The sequence below is a fragment of the Ambystoma mexicanum genome, chromosome 3q, assembly GCF_040938575.1.
Source record: "Ambystoma mexicanum isolate Mex_15411 chromosome 3q, UKY_AmexF1_1, whole genome shotgun sequence".
Taxonomy (NCBI): Eukaryota; Metazoa; Chordata; class Amphibia; order Caudata; family Ambystomatidae; genus Ambystoma; species Ambystoma mexicanum.
Window position 1 is genome coordinate 1,203,716,670 of NC_090926.1, and position 22,849 is coordinate 1,203,739,518.

The 22,849-nt window shown below is 49.4% G+C and overlaps 1 protein-coding gene across 2 annotated transcripts in view; it reads left to right on the top strand.

The window, feature by feature from the left end:
- The window catches only part of MRPL4 (mitochondrial ribosomal protein L4), an 85,152-nt gene that overhangs the window by 5,940 nt on the left and 56,363 nt on the right, over positions 1 to 22,849 (top strand). Inside the window, exon 2 of one of the 2 annotated variants that reach the window (XM_069604063.1) lies at positions 19,040 to 19,121. In XM_069604063.1, the coding sequence (XP_069460164.1) occupies positions 19,040 to 19,121 (82 nt within the window). Of the gene's footprint in view, positions 1 to 19,039; positions 19,128 to 22,849 lie in introns of both variants that reach the window. The other variant, XM_069604062.1, reaches the window with a different exon arrangement.

The following is a 22,849-nucleotide window of genomic DNA, read 5'->3' on the forward strand; positions in this document are numbered from 1 at the left end:
ACTGTGCTTGATATTTTTCCCCTCTACTGCTGGTATGGCCATCTTGACTCCTTCAACATGCCGTTTTCTCGTGCTCTGTATACACATCTTTATTGGAAATAATGGCAAGCACTTGGCAGTATGGCCTAGCGTTCCCTTTTTGTTGTGAGGCCTCTCTGCTTCTTGTCGTGGGATGACAGTGGCAGCGAGTCTTTGAAAGTGTGGGGGCTCTGTTCTGTCACAGGCATGTCACATACTACCCGCTCCTCAGTCACACGCAGCCCAGGATGCACCGGATGTTGGCTGCATTCTTTGCGTGCATCCTGTGAAAACGGCGCTGATTTGGACGCGTCTGCAAGCGGCCTGAAGGGTACCGGCCTGGCATAGTCTACACTTTGGGTTCGAGTCCCTGCGGTGCTGACTCGGCATTTCATCCTTCCTAGACCGACGCATTGGAACGATTTGGAGCTTGGGGCTACCAGCTACTGGATACAGGGCTGAAGCCACCTCTCAGTAATGTGGCGAATTAGTGGTGTGTTTGGGTCTGTGCTAGCTATGGACGCATACTCCTTGTCCTGTCCTCTTCCTCTGAACTGCACGAGGGAAGGTCAAAGGAGATGATTTTCTTTTCCTTTGTCCGGCATGGAATTATAGAAAATGCATCATGGAAATAATGGCCATTCAGAGGGTTCCCAATGTCTCTTCTTTTAGGGCCTAGGTCCTCCGGTGCTGACGTGTTGCTTTCACGCCTCCTCTCAGACTTGTGGGAAGTGATATGGCACATGGTGGCACATGTCTGTGCTTAGAGGGGTTCGCAGAGCCCCTGGTGCCGGTGGAGGGGGATGTCACTTCAGTGGGTTTTTCCAGTGTAGGAATACCCCAGGTGGGGGGTTTCCTTTGTCTGCTATCCGGGATGGATTGCTTTGCCCTGCTTTGTGACAGTACTCTGCCCTTTTGACGCCAGCCTGGTGGCTCCTCTGTCGGCTGTTGGGGCCCTGGTCTGCTGGACTTCTGGGCTGTCCTGTAACTTCCTTTTGATAAGTCGGATATTTTTGTGGGCTGACAAGCATGCTGTTATATTGTGGCGCAGGCATGCTTCAACGTCCTGTGATTCTCCTCTGGTGCAAGTGCAGTGACTGGCGGTTTTCCTTGGCTCCTCGTCTCTATCTTCTCTGAGGTGTATGGGACCGGTGGGGTTCGGCTTCCTGGGTAAAGGGCTCCTTCCGGAGAGGGGTATCGGTTGCAGTTCCTGTCTCCTCCTGTCCAAGTTTGCATGGTTAGGACTTTGGTACCCAGCTCACGGTCCAAGTAGTTGGCCATGGGATCCGTTCTCTAGGAAGGATTGTTGTGGGTTACCGTCTTGCCCGTTCCTCTCCCTGTTCAGGGTCAAGTTTTCTACTTGCGGGTGTTCCTGGTCCCTATGCCTTCTAGGATGTGTCAACTGCTTATGGGTCTCAAGACCCTGCACTGCTTGTCCGGACGTCTGGGGAGAGTGTACTCTGGATGTTGTGCAGGGGGGGCGCTTGCTGGCTGGGCTGGTCTGGGCTGGGTTCTCAGAAGGCAGTGTGTCTCGGCTCGCCTGTTGCTGAAGTTATGGGGCACGTGGCATCTTGCTTTTTTTCGGTTCCTTGAGCCCGTCTTCGGTTATGTCCCCTGGTGTCTTATACTCTCTCCCACTGGTTTCCGACGTCTCGGCTTTCGTAGTTGTATTTTCGGTGTCCCCAGCGCTGCGAGTCTCCCCGCTGTGGTGGCGGGGGGTTCCAGGTCTACAGGCTGAGATGTGCATGCATCCTCCTGTGGCCTCTCTTACTACCAACGCTAGCAGAAAGGGTCTACATTAGGGGTCCTCTCAGCTCAAGGGTTGTGAGATCTGGGGAGAGCCGGCGATCATCCAATTGGCAAGAGTTGTACCATTGTCCAAGCTCTGGTGTACTACAAGGAGTTGCTGTACGGTCGGCGGTTTTGATCCGATCGGACAATACGACGGCCTTGGCATATGTCAACTGCAAAAGGGTTTCCGGCTGTTCCTTGAATGCTCTGGCACGCTGATAGGCACCTGGGAGAAATCTCATCTGGTGTCTCTGGTGGCCTCAAGTATCAGAAGGGTGGACAATGTTCAAGCGGATCTTCTCAGATGCCGGTTTTCACTCCTCGGCGGAACTGGTCCTGTTGGCCCAGGTCTTTGCAGTGACCTGTGTCAGATTAGGGTCCCCGGTTCTAGACCTGTTTGCATCCCCGGCCTCAGCAAAAGTTCGCCTCTTCTGCTCTCGGTTTCAGGCCGGGGGAATTGGGGAATGGACGCCCTCTCTGTACAGTGGCCTTGGGGTTTTCCTTTATGCCTTTCCGCCTATTCCCCTTCTGCCCCGGTTGGTTTGGCGCATCAGAGTGTCCAGGGTGACTGTGTTGTTGTTAGCTCAGTTCTGGTCCCGCCGGAGTTGGCTCCCCTCTCTGTTGGAGCTTCGGTCCTAGGAACCTTGGCTGATTCCGAGGTGGTTGTGTCCCCTTCAAGGGGATCTGCGGTTGGAATTCCACTGGATGCAATGGGCAGTGTGGCTATTGCTCAGTGTAGGTTGATATCTCCGGGGTTCTCAGATAGTTGAGTACATAATGGATGCTCTTAGAGCCTCCACTCTGAAGGTGTTGTGATAAAGGGCTTCCCCCTTGGGATTTCCCTCTTGTATTACGGTTCCTTCAAGGGCATCCTTTTGAGCCCTTTTCCGAGATTGATATCAAACATCTTACACTGAAATCTGCTTTTCTTATTACCTTCGCTACTGCCCGTAGGCTTGGGGAGATTGGGGCTCTCTTATGTCACCCTCCTTTCCTGAGGGTGCTGCCAGACTCGGTGCTGCTGAGGTGTGGTCCGAAGTTCCTCCCTTAAGTTGTATCTCGGTGTTCATACCTCTCAGGATCTGGTTCTCCCTGACTTCTTTCATGATCCGAGAATGCATGAGGAGGTGGCTTGGCTTAACATTATGTCCGGCGGGACGTGTTGGAGTATTTGGCTAGGTTTGCTTTTTCCCACCAATCGGATAGTCTTCTGATTGCTTGTGGTCCGGCTGGGGCTGGGCAAAACGCATCTGTGGTTTCCATTTTCCGATGGTTCCGGGTTGTGATCCCAGTGCCTATATGGCTTTTGGCCTGCCTGTGCCTGCGCATGATCAGGGGCGGTCCGCCAGGGGTTTGGCGGCTTCCTGGGCCGATGCAAGGAGGGTTTTTCTCTGCAAGAGATTTGTATGGCTGCCGCCTTGGCTGGTCTAGGGATTTCCATCAACCGCTTTGGGTTGAGTTTCTCCCACTCGGGGGGGGGGGGGGGGGGGTTGGTTCCTTCGTGGTTGGAGTTTTATCTGTGGGGATGTGAATTAAGCGTTATTGTGGGTGTGTTTGCTGCACTGTTTTTAGCTCTGTTTCTCATTGGAACCTTTTCCCCGTTGCTGCTTTGGTATACCTCATGAAGTAAGTACTGGGACGAGGAAGAGTGGACATGGAGGTAATGCTCAGATTACTTACCCGTAATCCTCATTACTCCTAGTCCTACTCTTCCTCGTCACAGTACTGACGACCCTCCTCACCCTCCCTGCGGGGAAGGTCCCATGCTCTGGCTTGGTAATATGAAACTGAGTGACGTGGATGTGGGGGAGGAGTTATAGGAATTTAAAGAAATAGAAGAAGGTCCTGTGTCGGAGGCAGGGGCCTCATGAAGTAAAAACTGTGACGAGGAAGAGTAGGACTAGGAGTAATGAAGATTACCGGTAAGTAATCTGAGCATGCCTGTTCGTCCTGCCCTAAAATAATTCTTCAGAAATTTCACATAGGAGTTGCAGCAACAAATCGACTTACCCCATAGGGCTTACAACGAAACACAGTATTGAGCTGCTACAATGCGTTGTCTCTAGAAGCTTAAACACAGATAAGTATGGCCAATTAACCCCATTTCAAGCGTATTGTGCATTCTAAACGGAGCAGCATTTTTTACACGAATCTATGACACTCTGAACGTTCAGCCCACCTTCCTTCTGCACTGCCATCAGCTGCATCCGTCACCAAGGCGATAGCGATCTAGGGTGACACAGAAGATGGCCACATCTCTACTCTGGGCACAGTATTTAACAAGCTACACATGGCAGCATTCGATTTAGAAAAAGGGAAAAAAGCATTTCTGTGGGAAGAAGCACACGATCTAAGCTGTAATGTCTCTACTGAAGTGTGGCTGAGGGTCCTGTCAATCGACAGCAAAATAAGGAAGTGGAAAGAATAATGATGTGCTATTTAGGGACAGCAAAGTGACCCCATTGCCTACATCGAGCCCTTGCCTTGTAAAACTTCAGAAAAGGTGGAGCGTGCGAAGCCTATTGGTTGCATTTGCACAGCCGTGGAATTGGCAATCCGAAAGTGTATAGAATTCCTGAACAGCGACTAGGTTGACGATGAGATGATCTTGTCTACAGAATGTTGAAAGATTTGAAGCAATACGGGGACATGCATGTTCTTGACTTTGTAGGAACTCTAGGACACATGCAGTTTAAGCACAAGTACAGCATTGTATTAGTCTATCACATGTGGAAATAGATAGATGGTAATTTGTCCAGTACATTGCCACCAGTATTGTGATTGCAACACTAGAAACCATCGTTCGAAGAGAAGGGTGTCTACATAAACTCAACCTGGACATTTTGAGTATAGATTGCATTACTCAGAATGCTTGAATACACATGAAAGTGTAATATAGAGCAAGGGGCGTGGCCAGCGAGCGACGGATGAGGAGCTGAAGCTTCAAAGCTCCTGCCCCAGGGCACAGAACCATCCATAATTAATCCTGCTAAACCTCACCCTGAGAGCAGATTCGAGCGACTAAGTGAACCGGAGCACTTCGGACACATTGTGTGCGTTACAGAACATGAGACGCCTTGCTTATGCCCCGGCGTAAAAAGCTGTAGCGAGGGAAACTGTTGAAACACCTATAACAAGATGGCTGCTGGTGAATCTGGCGGGTAACAAAATGGTCTGATCAGTGTGACCAAGCGACCTAGGAGCAGATCCAGAAAGGTGAAAAATGGGGGGAGTGATGGATCGCCCCGGACAGTGACACCGGGGAAGCAGCTGGTGGAGGCCACTGTTCCTCACGCAGCAGAGATCAGAACCCGACATCCAGCCGGAGAGCAGCATCGGCCGATGCCCGCTACACCGAAGGACAGCTGAGCACTGAAAGGGAGGCAGAAGCGGCGGAGCAACCCCACAAGCAGAAGAAGATATTGCTGTAGGTCTGGGTAAACTGAGACACCACACACAATCGGGGAACGCCGTGCTGACAGAGGGGAAGGAAGACTGTCCCGTGGAGACACAACCGACCCCACACGCCAGGCCGGAGAGAGGAAAAGAACATAGCGAAAGCGGAGAGATATCCGGCAGCGGATGGGCTGAACAGCCGGCAGGGAGGCACAGTAGTCAGCGGGTTGTAGCGGGGAAGGACAGGAATCGCCCAGATACCTAGGTGAAGAGCTGTGGTGGACCCTGCTAGACGGGACCATATCAGCCTGCAACATTACACCACGGGGAGGAGCGTAAACCGGGCTCAGGAGAGCACTTGGGTACAGAGGGCCCCGACCCTGTGCCCGGGCTGAGGAGCAGGCGGACGGCAAGGAGACCTGCCACCTCACATATTGACCGCAAAGCGGGACACCAGAGACAAGGGAATAGCCTCCCCCCGGAGGAGTTGGGGGCACACAACCAATCACAGCCACATGCAAGAGAAAAATGAAGCATTAACGTATGGTGAAATAAGCAAACCAGGAAATAAGCAGGAACAAGCAATTAGCCTGTACAACTAGGCAGACAGGCTACAAGAGAGCTGAGCAAGGCAACAATATACCATGATAGAAACAAGGGACGCAGGACTCTTCCAAGGGGCAGGAAGCACAAAGGCCAGGTAGAAGAAGGGGTCTCACGCCAAAGGGAATAAAGAGCTTTAACACCAGCTACGTACTGACTGCTACAGGGGCATCCATCATCCCATGGGCACCGGAGGCGGGGGCTGTGCTTCACAAACAAAAACGGCAAGGAACACACACTCAAGGTGAAATGCTACATCCCCGCTTGAATGTAGCAAACACAGTAATCAGCTTGAACATCAAGATTGGGGCAAGGCCCCCAGCATTAGCACAATGGTGATTGGCCACTTAGCAGCACCCAAACAGAAAATGACCAAAATGCAGAAGAAGGAGAAGCCATAGGACCGAGGGCGGAAGAAAGCAGAAATGTCACGCTGGAAGGGTTCATGGCGGCCATCCAGGAATCCCGCACATCATTGGAAGGGAAGATGCAGGTGGTCGGGACGGATGTAACTCTAATGTAGGCCGACCTGCGCTAAACCAGTGAAAGAGTGACGAGGTTGAACAACGTGTAAGCGTAGTGGAGGACGACCTAACCACGCTCAAGAACCACGTGCGAGGCCTCATTGGAGCAGCACAGGGGCTTGAAATGAGGGCGGAGGATGCTGAAGTCCACTCTCTTCGTAATAACATGCCTAGTGGGTGTCCCGGAAGACCACGATGGACCTAGCATGGAACCGTACGTGGAAAAGCTGATCATGGAGACACTACACCCAAAAGGCCTATCGAAACTCTTCACAGTTGAGAGAGCGCACCGTATACCAGGCAGACCACCACCTCCAGGGGGACAGCGTAGGGCGATAATCACCAAACTTTTGAACTTTAGAGATAGGGACATGGTATAACAGGTGGCATGTAAAGCCGGATACATCGAAGCAGACGACGCCAGGATACTGATATTCCCGGACTTAACGCAGGAGGTGCAGAAGCGGAGAAGATCCTTTGACTCAGTCCGCCGCCGACTGCGTGATCTGAATCTCTGCTACATGACAATTTTCCCAATGAAACTAAAGGTAATGGACGGGGGACGATCCTTCATATTCATCTCTCCGAAAGAAGCCTGGGACTGGTTGGATGGAAAAGGCCCAGAGCAAACGGTGCAGGATTCGGAGGACCTGCAGTGGAAGGCATAAGACAACCCCCAATGTCCGAGCCCGAGGAAATAGGTCATTGTGGACTCTAAAAGTTGAGCACAATATCCCGAGAGAGCAAGGACGGAAGTGATGCTCGCTATGAGGAAAAGGTGACTGAGTGCTGCAGAAGTGGCTGGGGCTGGGAAAGTCCTCAGCCTACCCCAGAATTGGGACCCGTCCAACGCACCACGCAAAGGATGCAAGTTGGAGGTTCTTCTCGATTGAAACAGGTTGAAGGGGAGGGAGGGAAGGAGAAGGTGGTCGGGAGTTGAAGGGGACACAGGGGGGCTGGGGAGAGTTGAAGGGGACACAGGGGGGGGTGAAGGGGTTGGGGAGACCAGGACTGGGGTGTGGGAGTTGGGGGGGATAAATATCTGTTAGAGGTTGGAGAGTATATGGGCTTTAGTGCTGCTCATACTCGAGGTAATAGCCATCAGAGGGAATGGCTGCAAGACTGCGGCATGTCTGACTGGACATGATACCAATACTGACAAGGGTGGGACCCGCCTTAAAATAGGCACATGGAATGTGCGGGGGCTGGGGAGCGAAGTGAAGAGTCAGGGTGGGTCAGTATTTGAAGAGGCAGGGGATACAATTGGCTTTACTGTAAGAAACCCATCTACGGGGGGAGGGGGCTGAAGGAACTGGAAACCAAATGGGTGGTGGTGTTTGGTTCTTCATATTCCACCTACTCAAGAGGTGTATTGACCTGCGTGTCCCTGGGGATTCCCATACAGGTCGAGCGCACGATGGGGACACAGAGGGTCGGATGATAGCTTTAGTGGGTCAATGGGAAGGAACACGAGATCTGTGTGGTGAACTCCCACGGTCCAAACATGGACGACGGGTCATATTTCCCTTCAATGTTGGAATTCACGGGCGGGACTATATATCTGGGGGGAGGTTTTAATTGCGCAAATGACTCCGGAATTAGATTGTGCAGGGAAAGGGGGCACTACGAAACCACAAACCCGGGAAGCATTGAAGCAGGTGATAGAGAAGATGGAGCTGGAGGATCTCTGGAGGGAAAATCATGGGACCGAAAGAGGGTATTCTTTTTCACTCAGGAGTCCATGGGTCGTTCTCTAGACTTGTCTAATTATTCGTGGGGAAGGAGAGCTTTCACTGCTTTCATGACCCAAGGCACCTAGACAGAGCTATGTCGGACCATTCGCTACTAATTGAGGCTGCATACATCCGGCCAGATACAAAGTTATGGCGCATGAGACAAGGGCTACTGAGGGACACGGCAAATGTACAGACCCTAAGAGAAGCAATCGCATCTTTTTTCGAGATCAATGAGGGATCGGTGGAGGGCGTGGGAATACAGTGGGAGGTACTCAAGGTGACACTGAGAGGGATTTGCAGGTCCCAAACAGTGGGCGTTGGGAGAACCCTGGATAACACCATTAAGCACCTGGAGGGCGAGATAAGGCAATTGGAAGAGGACCAAGAAGGGGGCCGTCAGGTGGGGGAAGCACTAGCAGAAAAACTCGGCCGACACAAGAGTGCTCTGAACACATTAGAGCAGTTCGACAAGGGAACGTATACGACCAAGATCCATGGGGAAGGCGGGGCGGCTGTTAGCTTGGCTAATAAAACAGAAAACGCTAAGGGGAGCAATTATACAAATACGGGACTCTGAGGGAGACCTGGTGTCATCACAACAGGGAATAAATGGGGTCTTCCAGACCACGCGGCTGCAGACCTGCTAGAGTTAATAGACATGCCCAGGTTGAACGAGGAGGACAGGGAAGACCTATATATGGCTATAGAGGAGGGGGAGATTCGGGAGGCAATTAAATTGCACCAGGCAGTAACGGTTTCCCCGTGGAATTCTACAGGACGTTTTCAGGTATTTTAGTCCCACAACTGAAGCGAGTCTACGACGACGCACTCGGGAAGGGAATTCTCCCGGAATCAATGAGGGAAGCAGTAATTACGCTTTTATTTAAAAAAGGAGGGATCCACAACAGTGAGCCTCATATAGACCAATGTCCTTATTAAATATAGATACAAAAACCCTGGGGAAAGTGATTGCAAACAGGCTGGTGAGAGTGACACCAGGATTAATACACCCAGACCAATGTGGATTTATTGGGGGGGACGGGACACTGGGATAAATCTACGCAGGGTGAACCATGTCATGGACCTGGTTAAACACTCGCGAAGGGAATTGGCTCTGGTGGCGATTGATGCAGTCAAGGCCTTTGACTCTCTGGAATGGCCATGGTTGTTTAAGGTGCTGGAAGCATGTGGCCTAGGCGAGGGCATAACACCCTCACAGCTTGGGTTAAAACAGGAGGATCGGTCTCGGGAAGATGGTGTCTAGAGAGAGGTACACGCCAGGGATGCCCGGTCTCCCCCATCATATTTGCTTTGGCACTAGAACCGCTGGCGAGATATTTTTGGTCTTACATTGCGGAAATGGGCATACAGGCAGGCAATATGCTGCACAATATCTTGCTCTACGCAGACTATGTGCTGCTCTTCATAGGCAACCCACTGAAGAATAGCCCAGTGATTCTAGATGTACTAGGCAACTTCGGAACTATCAGGGTTTCAGGTAAACAAAGAAAAGTCTCTAGTTTTCCCACTGCTGGGCCTGAAGGACAAAAGGAAAGAGGGGGCAACGTGCAGGGACCTTCACTGGGAATGGGAATCCTTCAAATACCTGGGCCTCCAGATTTACCATGAGATAGAGGAGATCTTTGTCCACAACACTGGGAGGGCTCTCTCACGGATAGGGGACGCAGTGACATTCTGGAAGAAACTACCTCTATCCCTAATGGGGAGGATCGCACTCTGTAAAATGGTGGTTCTCCCACATCTTTTATATTATAGCACAAATATACCGGACACAGTGAAAAAGGTATTCTTTAAGATGCTGGGGGAACTTCTGTGGCATACAGGGCGTACCAGAGTGGCCATACGGACACTACGCCGCAAGAGAGAAGAAGGGGGTCTCACCATGCTAGATTTCGAGCTGTACTTCACCGTGGCACAACTGCAAGCAAAAGCATGTTGGCAGACAGGGCCAGAAGGAGAACTAACAGGCTTATTGGGGGGGTTGCAGCCGGACAGACAGGAAGTGGAACTACTCTGGGGACCCATAGGAACAAGGGGGACACAGTGGTCTTTTAAATGGTGAGGGTGGTGTGGGCAAAACTCTTGAAGATGCTGGCCATACAATTATATTGTAAGGATCACCCAATCGGGCTCGACACCACTGTTAGAACGCCACTGCTCAACGTGGGCCTCAGGGCATTGATCGACAGACAATGCACCACAATGGGGGGAGATCTATTCACAGATGTGAAACTGCAGACATTTGAGGAATGAAGACAAATTACCAAATATCTAAATGCCACTTTCTCACATACGCCAAGGTGGTCAGACGAATAGCAGCGATGTGGGTCAGCGCCCCGGAGGAACCGGAATAGCATCCGTTAATGCAGACGCTACTGGGACTAAGGAAGTGCCCGTTAATACGGCTGTGGTTGCACGAGAGAATATTTACACCAACTTAGATACCCGGAAGGGTAAAATGCATTGGAGATGAACTGGGGTCAGCTACTGGTCGAGTTAGCATCCACACAGGACTTGAGGCCACCCAGAGTAGTAAACACAGAAAGCGTATGAAGGAGATGCTGGAAGCACTAACAGAGGGGGGGGGGGTACCCCACCTATGCTAATGTAGGGCGGAAGGCGGGCTCCACGGGGAACAACGGAAAGGAGCAGCACTTTGTTCTGGGGTGGGAGTTGAGGGCAGGGGGGATAGGGATGTAAACAATGGGAGTTGGGGGGGATAATGATGGTAGGGATTTTGTTCTTGTTGAGGGACATAGAGCCATGGAAACTTATCTGAGGGTTATGGTCAAGCTGACCACTGGAGGAGCCAGGACGAGATAAATGAGGGGCGAAGGACACTTCCTGAGAGTGGAGAAACTGATATGCCGCGCATCTTACACTGGAACAAAATGGACTGCACCCCAGCTGCAAATAGCCCATCAACAGACCGATAGAGAAATGGATACAGGCCTGACGTCTGGTGAAAGCCTTGTGGAGAAGGTCATGACAATTCATTGAACAGTTCGGGGAGGTGAACGCTCATTGTAAAGCTTATTGTCCCTTGTTATTTTACTGTGTTGATTAAGCATGATGTACATCATTCTAAAAAAAATAATAAACATTTAACAACAAAAAAGTGTACTACAGAGCAGCAGTAGGACACTTCTCAAGCTACCAGCCAGGTGGAGAGCACAAACCGATTCCTTAAAAGGGCCTTACAACCTGCAACTGCATTAAAATAAGGAAACCAAGATGCACTGGATGTGGTACAGCTGCACAGCCTCGTACCAACTTCCGTAACCTCGTGGCTTCCTCAGGGTTCGAATATGAGGGCATCAGGGAGCTGTTTGGCTCGTGCTTCTACCATCGTAGAGCCTGGTTAGCTTGAAACCAACACCTACCAGGAGCTACCTTTTTGCCTCCTAGGGCCAACTGGTGCCTTCCAAACATTTAAATGTGACTAACCGGTCAGATAGCACAGCGAGTAGAGCGCTCGTTTTGACATCCGTGCAGAGCCTGCCAACGCAGGTTCGAATCCCAGCAGGGCCCAACTCAGCCTTTCATCCTGCCGAGGTTGATAAATGAGCACCACACGCCGAGGGTAATGAGCTGCGCTCAGAGACCTGAGGCTTGGTAGCGCTATATAGTGCCCTAAAATAAGCAAACTAACTTTGAGTAGAAGAATTAGAACACATATAATATACATTTAAACACAATGGTTCATCCAAAATGGACAATGTTAAAGGAGCATCTCTGGTAGCTCCTGCCTACAGGGTGAGGCCTGGCACCCAGGAGCTGGTTTTAGCTCCTACTCATCGAATCTCAACTTCGAACCCTGTTTCCATGTGTACAAGAAGACTGAGTTAGGGATGTACACGACATTGGATACGAGATTGTGAAAGCTCAGAATAAAGGTAAAGCTTTGTATGATGAGCAAAACACAAATGAAAGGCTTCCAAAATGTAACAAGTAGACGTATAGAAGATAATGCCATGTAAGGACAGAGAAGCAAACTCACCCGTACCATGTTCGTATTACGAATGAGAGAGAATTACATCACCACTGATGATTCAAGCATTGAGGGAGGGGTGGAAATGAACACTTTAAGGAAATGCCCTAAAGTCAAAGGATCAGCAACTGTATGAACATGTCATGATGAGAACACTTTTATCAGATAAGGCCTTGGTAGAATAAGAACTGAACTTTGTGACCAGCAGTAATGAGAATAAAGCGAGAAGAAATCGGCAACAGACCCAGTGCCTGAATAAAGAAGATGCCACTAAAGCGCATGGACTATAAAATGTATTCATTTGTTCACTTTTCCAAAGTTAGCCATGTGAGGTTTTAATCTTTGTAACAAGCCACATCTGCGCATCTTTCAGCTTTTTTGTTTTTTCTTTTTTTTCTTTTCTCTTTCAGCTGCCTCTGCACCTCCTTTTTCTTTTTCTAGTGGTCACCTGGTGAATTCAGATCTCTGCCCAGCCACCTTCTAATCACTGCTTATGTTGTGGCCCTCTTTGTCTGCCTCACACCTTTCATTCCCTTCCTAACTCATACAACCCATGGCATCTCTTGCCCCAGCTCCTGAAGCAAAGGGCAGAATAAGAAAAGGACAATATCTGTTTGTTCCTGTTGGGACCTGGAAAGGGCCGAAACCTCTGCTCAATTCATCTGATTTTAAGCCGGCAACTGTATCACACTTCACTGACCCCTTGCCATCTCCACTATCAAGTGCAGACGTAGTCTGCACCCCCAACCCACAGAACCTTAATCGCATCCCACTTATTACTACCCACAATTCACATCCAAAATACACACTCAACTTGCAATACACCCTCAACATCATACTTCTCAGTGCTCACTATGCAGTATTACATTCAGCAGACACTGCTGACCTTATCATGCCTCGAATATACACACACACTTTATCATAGGTAAATGGCTCACCTCCACCCCATGCACATACTATATCATCCTCCCCACAGGCTACAGCATCCAGAACAAGGACCTCAAAGGGAAGACTCTCCGAGGACTTGCTGTAATCCACAAGACTGCATGAACATACACCATATTTGAGCTCGCCTTTCACCTGCCACTCGCCCAATTTCACACCTCTGCCTTCCACCTGGTCTGCTGATAATCCCAAACTAACAAGGCCTTTCTTGACGCAATCGCAGAACTCATCACAACAGCATCTGTTAGCAATACAAAAAATATCTTCCTCCGAGACCAAAGCCTGATGGGGACCAAAGCCACAAAGAAAGAATATAGGGACTGTACTCAAACTGCTTGACACCATGGATAGCAACTCGTAAGAGATACCACCCGCCATGAAGGCAACACAATAAACCTGGTTTTCACCACCTCTCCAGCTACTATATGCTTGCCCCAATCTTCCAGTCATGCAGTCATACGCACCCTGATCCAACTCCAACCACTCCCCCATCCCACTGGATGCAACCAAGGCATACCAGTGGTCTTTTAGAAATTCCGCCATGGATTCACTGGAAGTAAACCTTGCTGTTCATGTCCATGCCCTGAGAGAATAGCAGTGCTTCGCTCCATGTATTCACCCGCTCTGTAACTGAAACCACCAACTCGCATGCACCACTGAAAGAATGACTCAACCAATACAAGCCCTACACACCTTGGTATACACAGGAACTAATTGATGGCAAACGCAGTATATGTAGATAAGAAACATGCTGGAGGAAATCCCACCAACTAGAAGTCCTCTTCAGCCTGAGAACTCTCCGGTCAGCATGCAGGACACTCCTTCCCATAGCCAAAGCAAACTACTATGTAACAACCATCATGAAAGCATCCAACAAAAGCAGAGTGATCTTTGCAGCTGTGAAGCAGTGCATCAACCTCCCACCAGATCATGCAATGCTGCATCTGCTGAGTTTCAACGCCATAAACAACTTCACAGATAAGATAAGGCAACACATTGCCAATCTCTGAACAAACCACAGCGTCCCCCACCCATACTAGTCCACGACATATCAAGATGGACTGAATACAGGACCATTACTCTAAAAGACCTGGACAATGCTCTTGCAGCCCTCAAACCCACAACCAATACGCAAGGAACCCCCGCTCCATTTTGAAGGTCAGATGAAGCACTCGCAACACTTCTCAAACTGGAGGGAGGGTTACAATATCGGGCACGGCATGGTCCCGCAATTGGTGTGGGATGTGATGCGGGATCGGAAGGAGCCCATGTGACATGAATGCATCCCTCACACAAGCAAGGCAACACAGATGCACTAAAAGCGGGACAGATCCTCACACAGCTGAAGAAACCCATGCTCCCCCTGGCCATCTATTGCCCGATCATGCATCTACCCTTCTGTGGTTGAGAAGACAGTCACCACCCAGTTGCATGAAAGGTTCACGCAGCACAATCACCTGCAGGGCTGCCATACTGGTTTCCGCTGCTGATGTAGCATAGAGACTGCCATCATACCTGTTATTTATGATGGCCTACACCTCACGGACAAGGGTAACCTCTTACTCCTATACTGCCTTTCACAACTTGACCATAATGCCCTCCTCAACATCTTTGCAATGTTCATGGGCTTCATCAGAACAGACCTGCAGTGGTTCGCCACCAACTTGTCCAGATGGGCCCCAACAACTTGCAGACTTCCACAAGGCTCCATCCTGTCCCCTGTCCTCTTCAGCTTGGAACCTCTTGGGGAACTCTTCACCGACCTCAAGATAGACCAATATGCATATGACGACGCACTGCTTTACCAAAAGATCAATTGCATCAGTGACTTCCATTGAGTCAAACACAGTCGGTCCCTCCTCCACGGCTGGATGTGAAATGCATTCCTGAAGCTCTAGCCAGAAAAGACCAAATACATTTTTTCCTAGGAAATCAAACCACGCATACCCAAGTCTGGAACTGGCTGACTGACATGATGCTGGACATATTCACGCCTCAACTCTCGCTGCTTTGCCATTGGCTGACCTCTGTCTAAACACACCTTGCCAAGAAGACACAAGCTGCATGGAACCAACCTGTACTCCTCTGGATAATAAAGCCTTTTTATCATTGCCTTGTTGTTCAAGCACTGGTCCTCTCCCTCCTGGATGGTGCCAAAGCCATTTTAGCCACTTTGGCTCCTCTGAAAGCTACCCAGCACGCTGCAGCACACCTCATCACAGGCCTATGAAGATGTGACCTTTTCACCCCATCCTTGAGTGGCCATACTGGCTACCCATTCAGTCATGCATCAACTACAAAGCAGTCGGAACCAAAACACCACTCTACCTGCCTGAGAAACTCTCCACTTCTTGATGCCAGCACACCAGCGGAAGCCAGCACATCTTCAGTCTGGGTACAAAAGAACTGCAAAAGGGAAGGAAAGGCGAACAGGCATTTTCCTTCTATGCACACAGTCTTTGGAATACGTAACCAACCCAGATAAGACTGACGACCTCCCTCCAACACTTCAGGAAGCACTGTAACATCTTGCCAATTGCAGATCACTCCACACAACCTTAATTCTCCCCATCTGGAGCCCCTGCTCCCCTGTTTATCCCAGCTCCTCTACTAACCCCTCACCGTTACTTGTAACCAGCTGGGTGTGTTCCTTATGTACAGCACTTTGTTGCATCCAGCAAGATTTGCTCTTTTTAAATCCCATGAATGCAAATCCACATTCGGCTTAGAGCGCACACAGGCAAGGGGTGCACATACACAAGGCAACAAAGGCATGCCAAGCTGGAGAGTGAGCGGCACTGCAGAACTTCCCCCATACAGACATTTTGATGTCCACTCCGAATTTAAGAACCTGATTTAAAGGCGAAGTTCATTTTAGAAAATTAAATCCTTTTCAATAGACCTGCTCTCCAACCTAGACTCCAACACCCCCTGTGTCCTCATCTTACTTGATATCTCTTCTGCCTTTGACACGGTCAACCATGTCATCCTGGTCAACCATCTCCATGATAAACTGGGTATCACCAGTCAGGCCCTGGCTTGGCTGATTTCTTTCTTGTCTGATCAACCCTCACAACTGTGTGGGCCGTCAGCCCTCACAATTACACAAGCTCTCACTAGGAGTCTTGCACTCCACACACAGTCCTTTCTGTATTCCTGCAGACATACGGTCACCCACATAATGTATTAAGAGATGGCCGCCACCCATGTTCGAGGACTTGCTAGCAGCAGGTTTTCTACAACATAAGTGAACCGCTGAAATAACACTTAACAGTACTTGGTGAGCCTTGTTCACATTATAATTCCCAGAAGCAAAGAAGGATGGAGACTGCACCGAGTGATGCGAGCTGGTGAGCGGTGAGAAGATTACACTTCTCTGGTGGACGCCAGGATACAGTGATTTCAATGCAGCAGCGTTACAAGCATCAGATTTAAACTTTGAATCACTGCAAGTGCCCAGAGGTGATGGGTGGTATGTGACCCCCTGACCCGTACAAATATACACAATAACAATACAAACATGGTGCTACAAATTATTTACATTTAATTGTGGGCGTGTATCGTATACATTAAATGGCCAACATAAAAACATACATTCTCGAACGGATGCAAATCTGTGACCGTAAGGTTACATGAAGAAAGCCTTGTATTAATTGAGCAATGGCATCAGGTTATGCAACCTTGCTGAACAGTTATTTTAGGGCGGCGCTGGTGCGGACACTCACCTATGCACCAAGATAACGCGCTGTCCGCGATGAATGCTACAGAAGTGATCGTATGCAATTGCTATTTATGAAACATCAATTTCTCCTGAAAACAACTAGAAATAGATCACCTAATTCCTATAATCGTGTGGTCGAAATAATAAAGCAGAAAAAGAGAGCTGTGACTTTGCCAGTTTAGGTGGGAAGGAGTTCTTGAGCAGACTGGGAAATGGAAGCGTGCTTGTGGCATCTTGGGTTATGATATGGCATATATAACGCACCTCTACACAAGTGTTTCACGGCGCGGCGAGGCAAGGGAGGGGGAAAAGAGGGAAGACCGAGACAATGATCTTACTAGGCCAGGTGTCATTGAGATCGCGCAAGTGCAGGGTAAGGGGAAAAGTGCAGGGGGGGAAGGGCGAGGAGACAATGCAGTACGTGGTATCAACAGTAAAAAAAAAAATACAATTAATAAATAAAAGCAATAAGTAAATAGTGCGGCCAGCTGGACCTGGGCCCGAGAGCAGATGCAGGTCAGGTGACCAGTGCAGTTTCAGCCAGGAGTTCAGCAGGGGAGAGAATGAGAGAAAGCAGAAGCAAAGAGGAAGGTTTTGAGGTGCTTCCGGAACTGGAGATGGTTCTCCTGGAGTTTCAGAGAGGCAGGGAGGCTGTTCCAGAAGGAGGCCCTAGCCGAAGAAAGAGATGTACCACCAACTCGTTGCTTGGAGAAGCGACTGACCCTGAGAGAGTTGGCGGCGGATGAGCAAAGAGCTGGAGAAGAAAGATATTTAGGAAGAGAGATTTGAAGGTATTCAGGCCTGAGGCACTAGAAAGCCTTGTGGACAATGCAGAAGGTTTTGAATGTAATCCTCGCAGCCTCTGGGAGCCAGTGCAAAGATTTCAGTCCTGGAGCGATACGATCCCTGGGCTTGAGGCCAAGGACAAGTCTTGCAGTCCTGTTCTGGATAAGTTACAGAAGTCGGAGAGTAGAAGCAGGCAGATTTAGAAAGAGGCTGTTGCAATAGACCAGCCTACAGATAACCAGAGCTCTGGAGACAGTGAGCTTCTGGGGGAAGAAGAGGAAAGGAAGAATACCTCTGAGGAGGTGCAGCTGATAATGTGACTTCTTAGCGACGTCGGAGATGTGAGGAGAGAAGGAGAGTGTGGATTCGAAGATTACCCCAAGGTTTTTAGCCTTGCAGGTGGGAGCAGGAAGAGGGCCAAGAGAGGCCGGCCAGAGAGCTGCAGGGAAGGAGGGAGCGGGTGTGCCGATGAGGAGAATCTCAGTCTTACTGGCATTAAGGCAGAGGTCATTGGCGGGAAACCACTCCTGGATAGCAGACAGACAATCACAGATGAGGGAGAGGAGGAGGCCGAGGGTAGCATGAAAATGAACTGGGTGTCATCCGCATAGCACTGAAAGTTGGGGCAGAGAGCTGCGATGCGGTGGGCGAGGAGTGCCAGGTATTGGTTGAACAGCCAGGGAGAGAGGTTAGACCCCTGTGGAAACACCACAGGTAGAGAAGAAGATAGAGGAAAGGAAGGACCCAAGTTGGACCTGGGAGGGTCGGTCAGAGAGGAAAAAAGTCAGCCATGCTAGAGCCTGACCATTGATATCCTATCCCTGTACCACTATTTATCTATGAAGCTTGAAGTCCCTGTAACATGCAGCTCCCAGTCCGCTGGAAGAACATGAATTTGACTTTCCATATTCTAATTATGTGTTTTTGGCTACCTCAAATCTATCCCGCATTACATAATGACAAGGTTTATTTTCTGTGCTGTAAATCTAGCTTATCTTTTGTTCTGGCAACTCTTAAGTCCTGCGCTACTTTGGACATATTATGATTGGAGTATTTTACACCATTTTACATTGGTTACACTCTCGTGTGACAGCTGGCTCCTTGCCTCAATGGGGCACACTCCCTCACAATTAATGGTATGTACCATTGGTCATCCCCAACCAGTACCTTACCCTGTAATTTCCCCATAGAGTCTGTTGTCTTGGCTGTACTTTAGCACTCGAGGCAACAACTTAACACACTATCCCTTGAAGTCGGCGAAAGGGCCAACATGGTGCACAGGAGGAAATTAACAGAAGGTCCCTGCTTCGCGTTGCCGCTCCTTAAACATCCCTTACTTTTTCAAGTCCTGTATTACCATTTTGCTGTGTTTGCCTTTCCGTAGATGGGATGGCGGGGAGAGATATGACGTGCCCTGGTCCTGTTCAAGGCAGAACGCATTTGAAACTGCTTTGTAGATGTATTTTGTGCTGCAAACTCTAATTTGGTTACTTTGTTTTGTCCACAGGCGCTGTCCACCTTGGCCACTGATGGCGCGCTTCCACCCAACCTCTGTATATCACCTGATCTCAATGACTCTCCGGCTGTTGGTGATTGTATGTGCTTTTCGAGCATTATGGTGCATGCTTTTGCTTTTTGGTTTTAAAATGCTTGGTGTTTCGTATTTCATACTCTTAAATAATGCAACTCTGATTTTATTTTATTGATGGATCCATGGGTGTGGGTTCGATAACATGCTGGATGAAATATTGTCTGTAGATTGCGAAGAGGCCGATTGGGCACTGATAGGCTGATCCACTACACTTGAGGGCAGGGATCTCGATGACCGGGAGCTATCTGGCTCCTGCTTGTACATTAGAAGAGTCTGGTTGGCACAAAGACATCTGTCTGGCGCTACCTTTACCTCCAAGACCACTTGTGCCATGCAAATATATTCATTGCACACTGTACACACTTAAGCCATTGCACGTTCCCATTAATATTCATCTTTAGCCCTCTGCTGTCCAAATGGCAAACTACACCTCTATGTGCCATTCCACTTCAACAACCGCTATCATTTTAACAAACAGAATGAGCATGGTTGTAAGCGATCACCTTCAATTTCCACTATTGCAAACATTCAGAATAATTTCACGTTACTTCTTTTCAACCCCACTCCACTTCACACAGGGCACGGCGGTTCCAGTGTCAATGAACAGTTAATTGCCGGCTCAACCTTTCAGTCTCTATTGAGTGAAACGCTGTAGGACGAATGCCTTCTTACAAGCTAAAACTGAAAGAAGGTGCTGTAATTATGCTACTACGCAATCTTATGCCATCATGGGGACTCTGCAATGAACAGTCTGCAAAGCGACAACGTTGGCAATTGCGCGTCCGCAAAGACACATAGAGGCCTGTGTAACCCATGAATTAAACGTACATACTGTTCTCATACCGCACATACCTCTCATTGCATCGGATACAAATATGCCTTTCCAATTCAAAAGAAGACACTTTCCTATACGTTCAGCCTTTTCAATGACTATTAATAAGTCACAGGGACATAATTTTGGCAGAATCTGCTGACACCTTCCGAAAACTGTATTCAGTCACGGGCAACTATATGTTGCTCTCTCAAGAATTCAGTTATACGACTCATTGAGTGTTGTATCTGAGAATAACTAGATTGTTAATTGTGTTTACAATGAAATAGGTGAGTGAATAAATAAGTGTGATGATATTTAATTAACATTTAAGGTATGCTAGAACGGTGAATGTTTTGCCGGGTATAGCCATTTACTGATTAATTCACATAGTTATTGCTGTGTCTAATTTATTGCTGTACCTAATTATAAGAGCTGATTTGATAGGCTTACCTATTATTAGCGTTCTAGAGAATAAAAACATCTGTCAACTTGTTACCCTTGACTGAGAAAGAGTGTGTGTGTCTAAAAGTAGCTGTCTTTCACTGAGTGCGGCTACCTTTCGTAATCAAAATGACAACGAGCTGCAGGGCAAGAGGCTCCAGCTGATCATGATATATACTTGTTAGTCCCCTGAAATCTAAGTCCACTTTCTACAAATGGGATCGCTTTGCATGATCCTGATGATATCTACTATAACACAATAAAAAAGGATAATGAGGCAAACCACTTACTTTGTAAGTACAATGGTGGCTGAATTAAAACAATTGGCCGCCTTCACCAGACCGTTAATAGAGGCCAAAAAAAAAAGAACAGGCTCCAGTGTAGAGCATGAAGAGAGGGAGACATGGGTGCAGACTCTTCATGCAACCCCTGAAGTGCAGGTACTTTGGGATTATACCTCCAAAACAAAGCTTGATTTTAGCAGTGTTTACTGTGAGGGGTCAGAAATGAAAGCCGGACACAAAGTTGTCATGTTTTTGGTTAAAGACTTTTATTCAACTGAAAATGGGTTTGGAAAATGCCTCTCTGATCCTATTCTAAAGAGGAGTTTTCCTACCTAAAAAAACAAAAACTAGATTCCAAGATGGCGGCCGGGCATATGTGCGTGAGCGTAGCTCTGTCCCCCAGCCCGGGCCGCGGCAATAAAGAAAATAACAAAGCCGGCGATGAGCCCATCGAGACGACTCCTTCACCCCTCCGATCTCAGATAGAGATTGGGAGCAAAGTCTCGCCAAACGAAGTACATCAGTGGCGGCAGCAGCGTCACCGCAGCCCAGAAATACCCCACCTTCCCGCCGACACGGAGCTCCGCTTGGAACAGGCTGCCGCGGCAGGCATCCGAGAGAAGTGCATCCAGCCCGGGATAGGCGACCGCCTTCCCCGCGGCAGCAGAACCCGTGCGGCACAGGTCCTGGTGAGAAGCGGCGAGGGACCCCCCCTAGGATCGACGCAGCCAAGGAGGACCGGACGGGCGCCGAGGACGCCCCAACGCGGGAAAAGAGGGGAACAGCTGTAAGAGAAGCCGCCAGTGAGAGGGAGCAGCCCAGGAGGGAGAAAAGGTGCCTCCGATAGTCCATTAGAAGGAAACTCAGCGGTGAGAGGCAGTCGGAGTCCGGCGGCCCCAGAAGCAGTGCTCGAGTCCTCCGAAGCCCGTAGCCCCGAAAGGGGACAAAGCAAACAGGTACGTGGCTGCAGCGAGAAGATCCCGGGGTATACGGAGTGGGCCCCCCCACTTGCGCACCTCCCGCACGCCCTGAGGACCCACAGGGGGATGAGAAGGACCCTCCAACAATCGCCCACAAAAGCAAACAGAGCCCCCCCCCATGAGGCGGGCCTGAGGCGACTCATCGAATCCGGGGAGGACAGGATAAAGGGGACACAGGGAGACCGCCTCGGCCCCCATGGAGATAGGCCCACAGTCCCATACAAAACACCCCAACGCCGGGCGACCAAGCAGAACCGGGGAATCAAGCCAGCCCAGGGAATCGGGGCGAACCACACCCCAACAGCGGAGGGGTACAGGCTCTGGCGAAGAGACAAGCGAACCCCCACAAATGCTCCAAGATCGGGGAGAGAAAGCCACACCGAGACAACGCCTACGGAAAACTAAAAAACCACATATGTCCCAACCCGGGACCAGGCAGAAGTCACAGGCAATATCCAAAAACAAAGGAGGGTCCACACAGACAAAAGACCTAACTCACATCTGGGGGATAGGAAACACGGGAATAAAGCAAGCAGCCAAATACTCAAGCCCAGAAAGACCCCCTGCGGAACGCGACGTAAGTGCGGAAATGGCGACCTCACGAGAGGATTTGAAAAAGTGGTTTAAGGAGCTTCAAGACCAATTTATTGCCTCTACGCAATCCCAATTTGACAATATGAAGGGGGAACTGAAACAAGCAGTACAGGATTTAAAAAAGGATATCCAATCTCTAGAAGAGAGGACGGACAACTTGGAAAGAACGGTCCAGAACATGGACGAAGAGGCGACTTCGCAGGCCGAGGCACAAGACCGCCTCGCACGTCTGCGTTGGAACTCAAAACTCAATGCGAAGACTTGGAGAACAGATCTAGGAGATCGAACATACGCATTAAAAATATGCCGGAAACAGTGGAGGACAACGATCTCGGCACTGCGGTACAACAAGTGTTCCAGAACATACTGAAGGACCACCCCAGTGAAGATATTCTCATTGATAGAATACACAAGGTAGGCCCCCGGCGGGCAGGGGACCCCGGGTCCCGCCCCAGAGATGTCTTAGTGGCCATGACCAGATACGCACAAAAGGAACGAATACTGAGAGAGGCCAGGACTCTGGACCAAATTAGAATGAACGGTAAAGACATTTTACTCTTCCAAGACCTGGCACAATCCACGCTCAGAAAAAGAAGAGAAATGGGCCAACTGA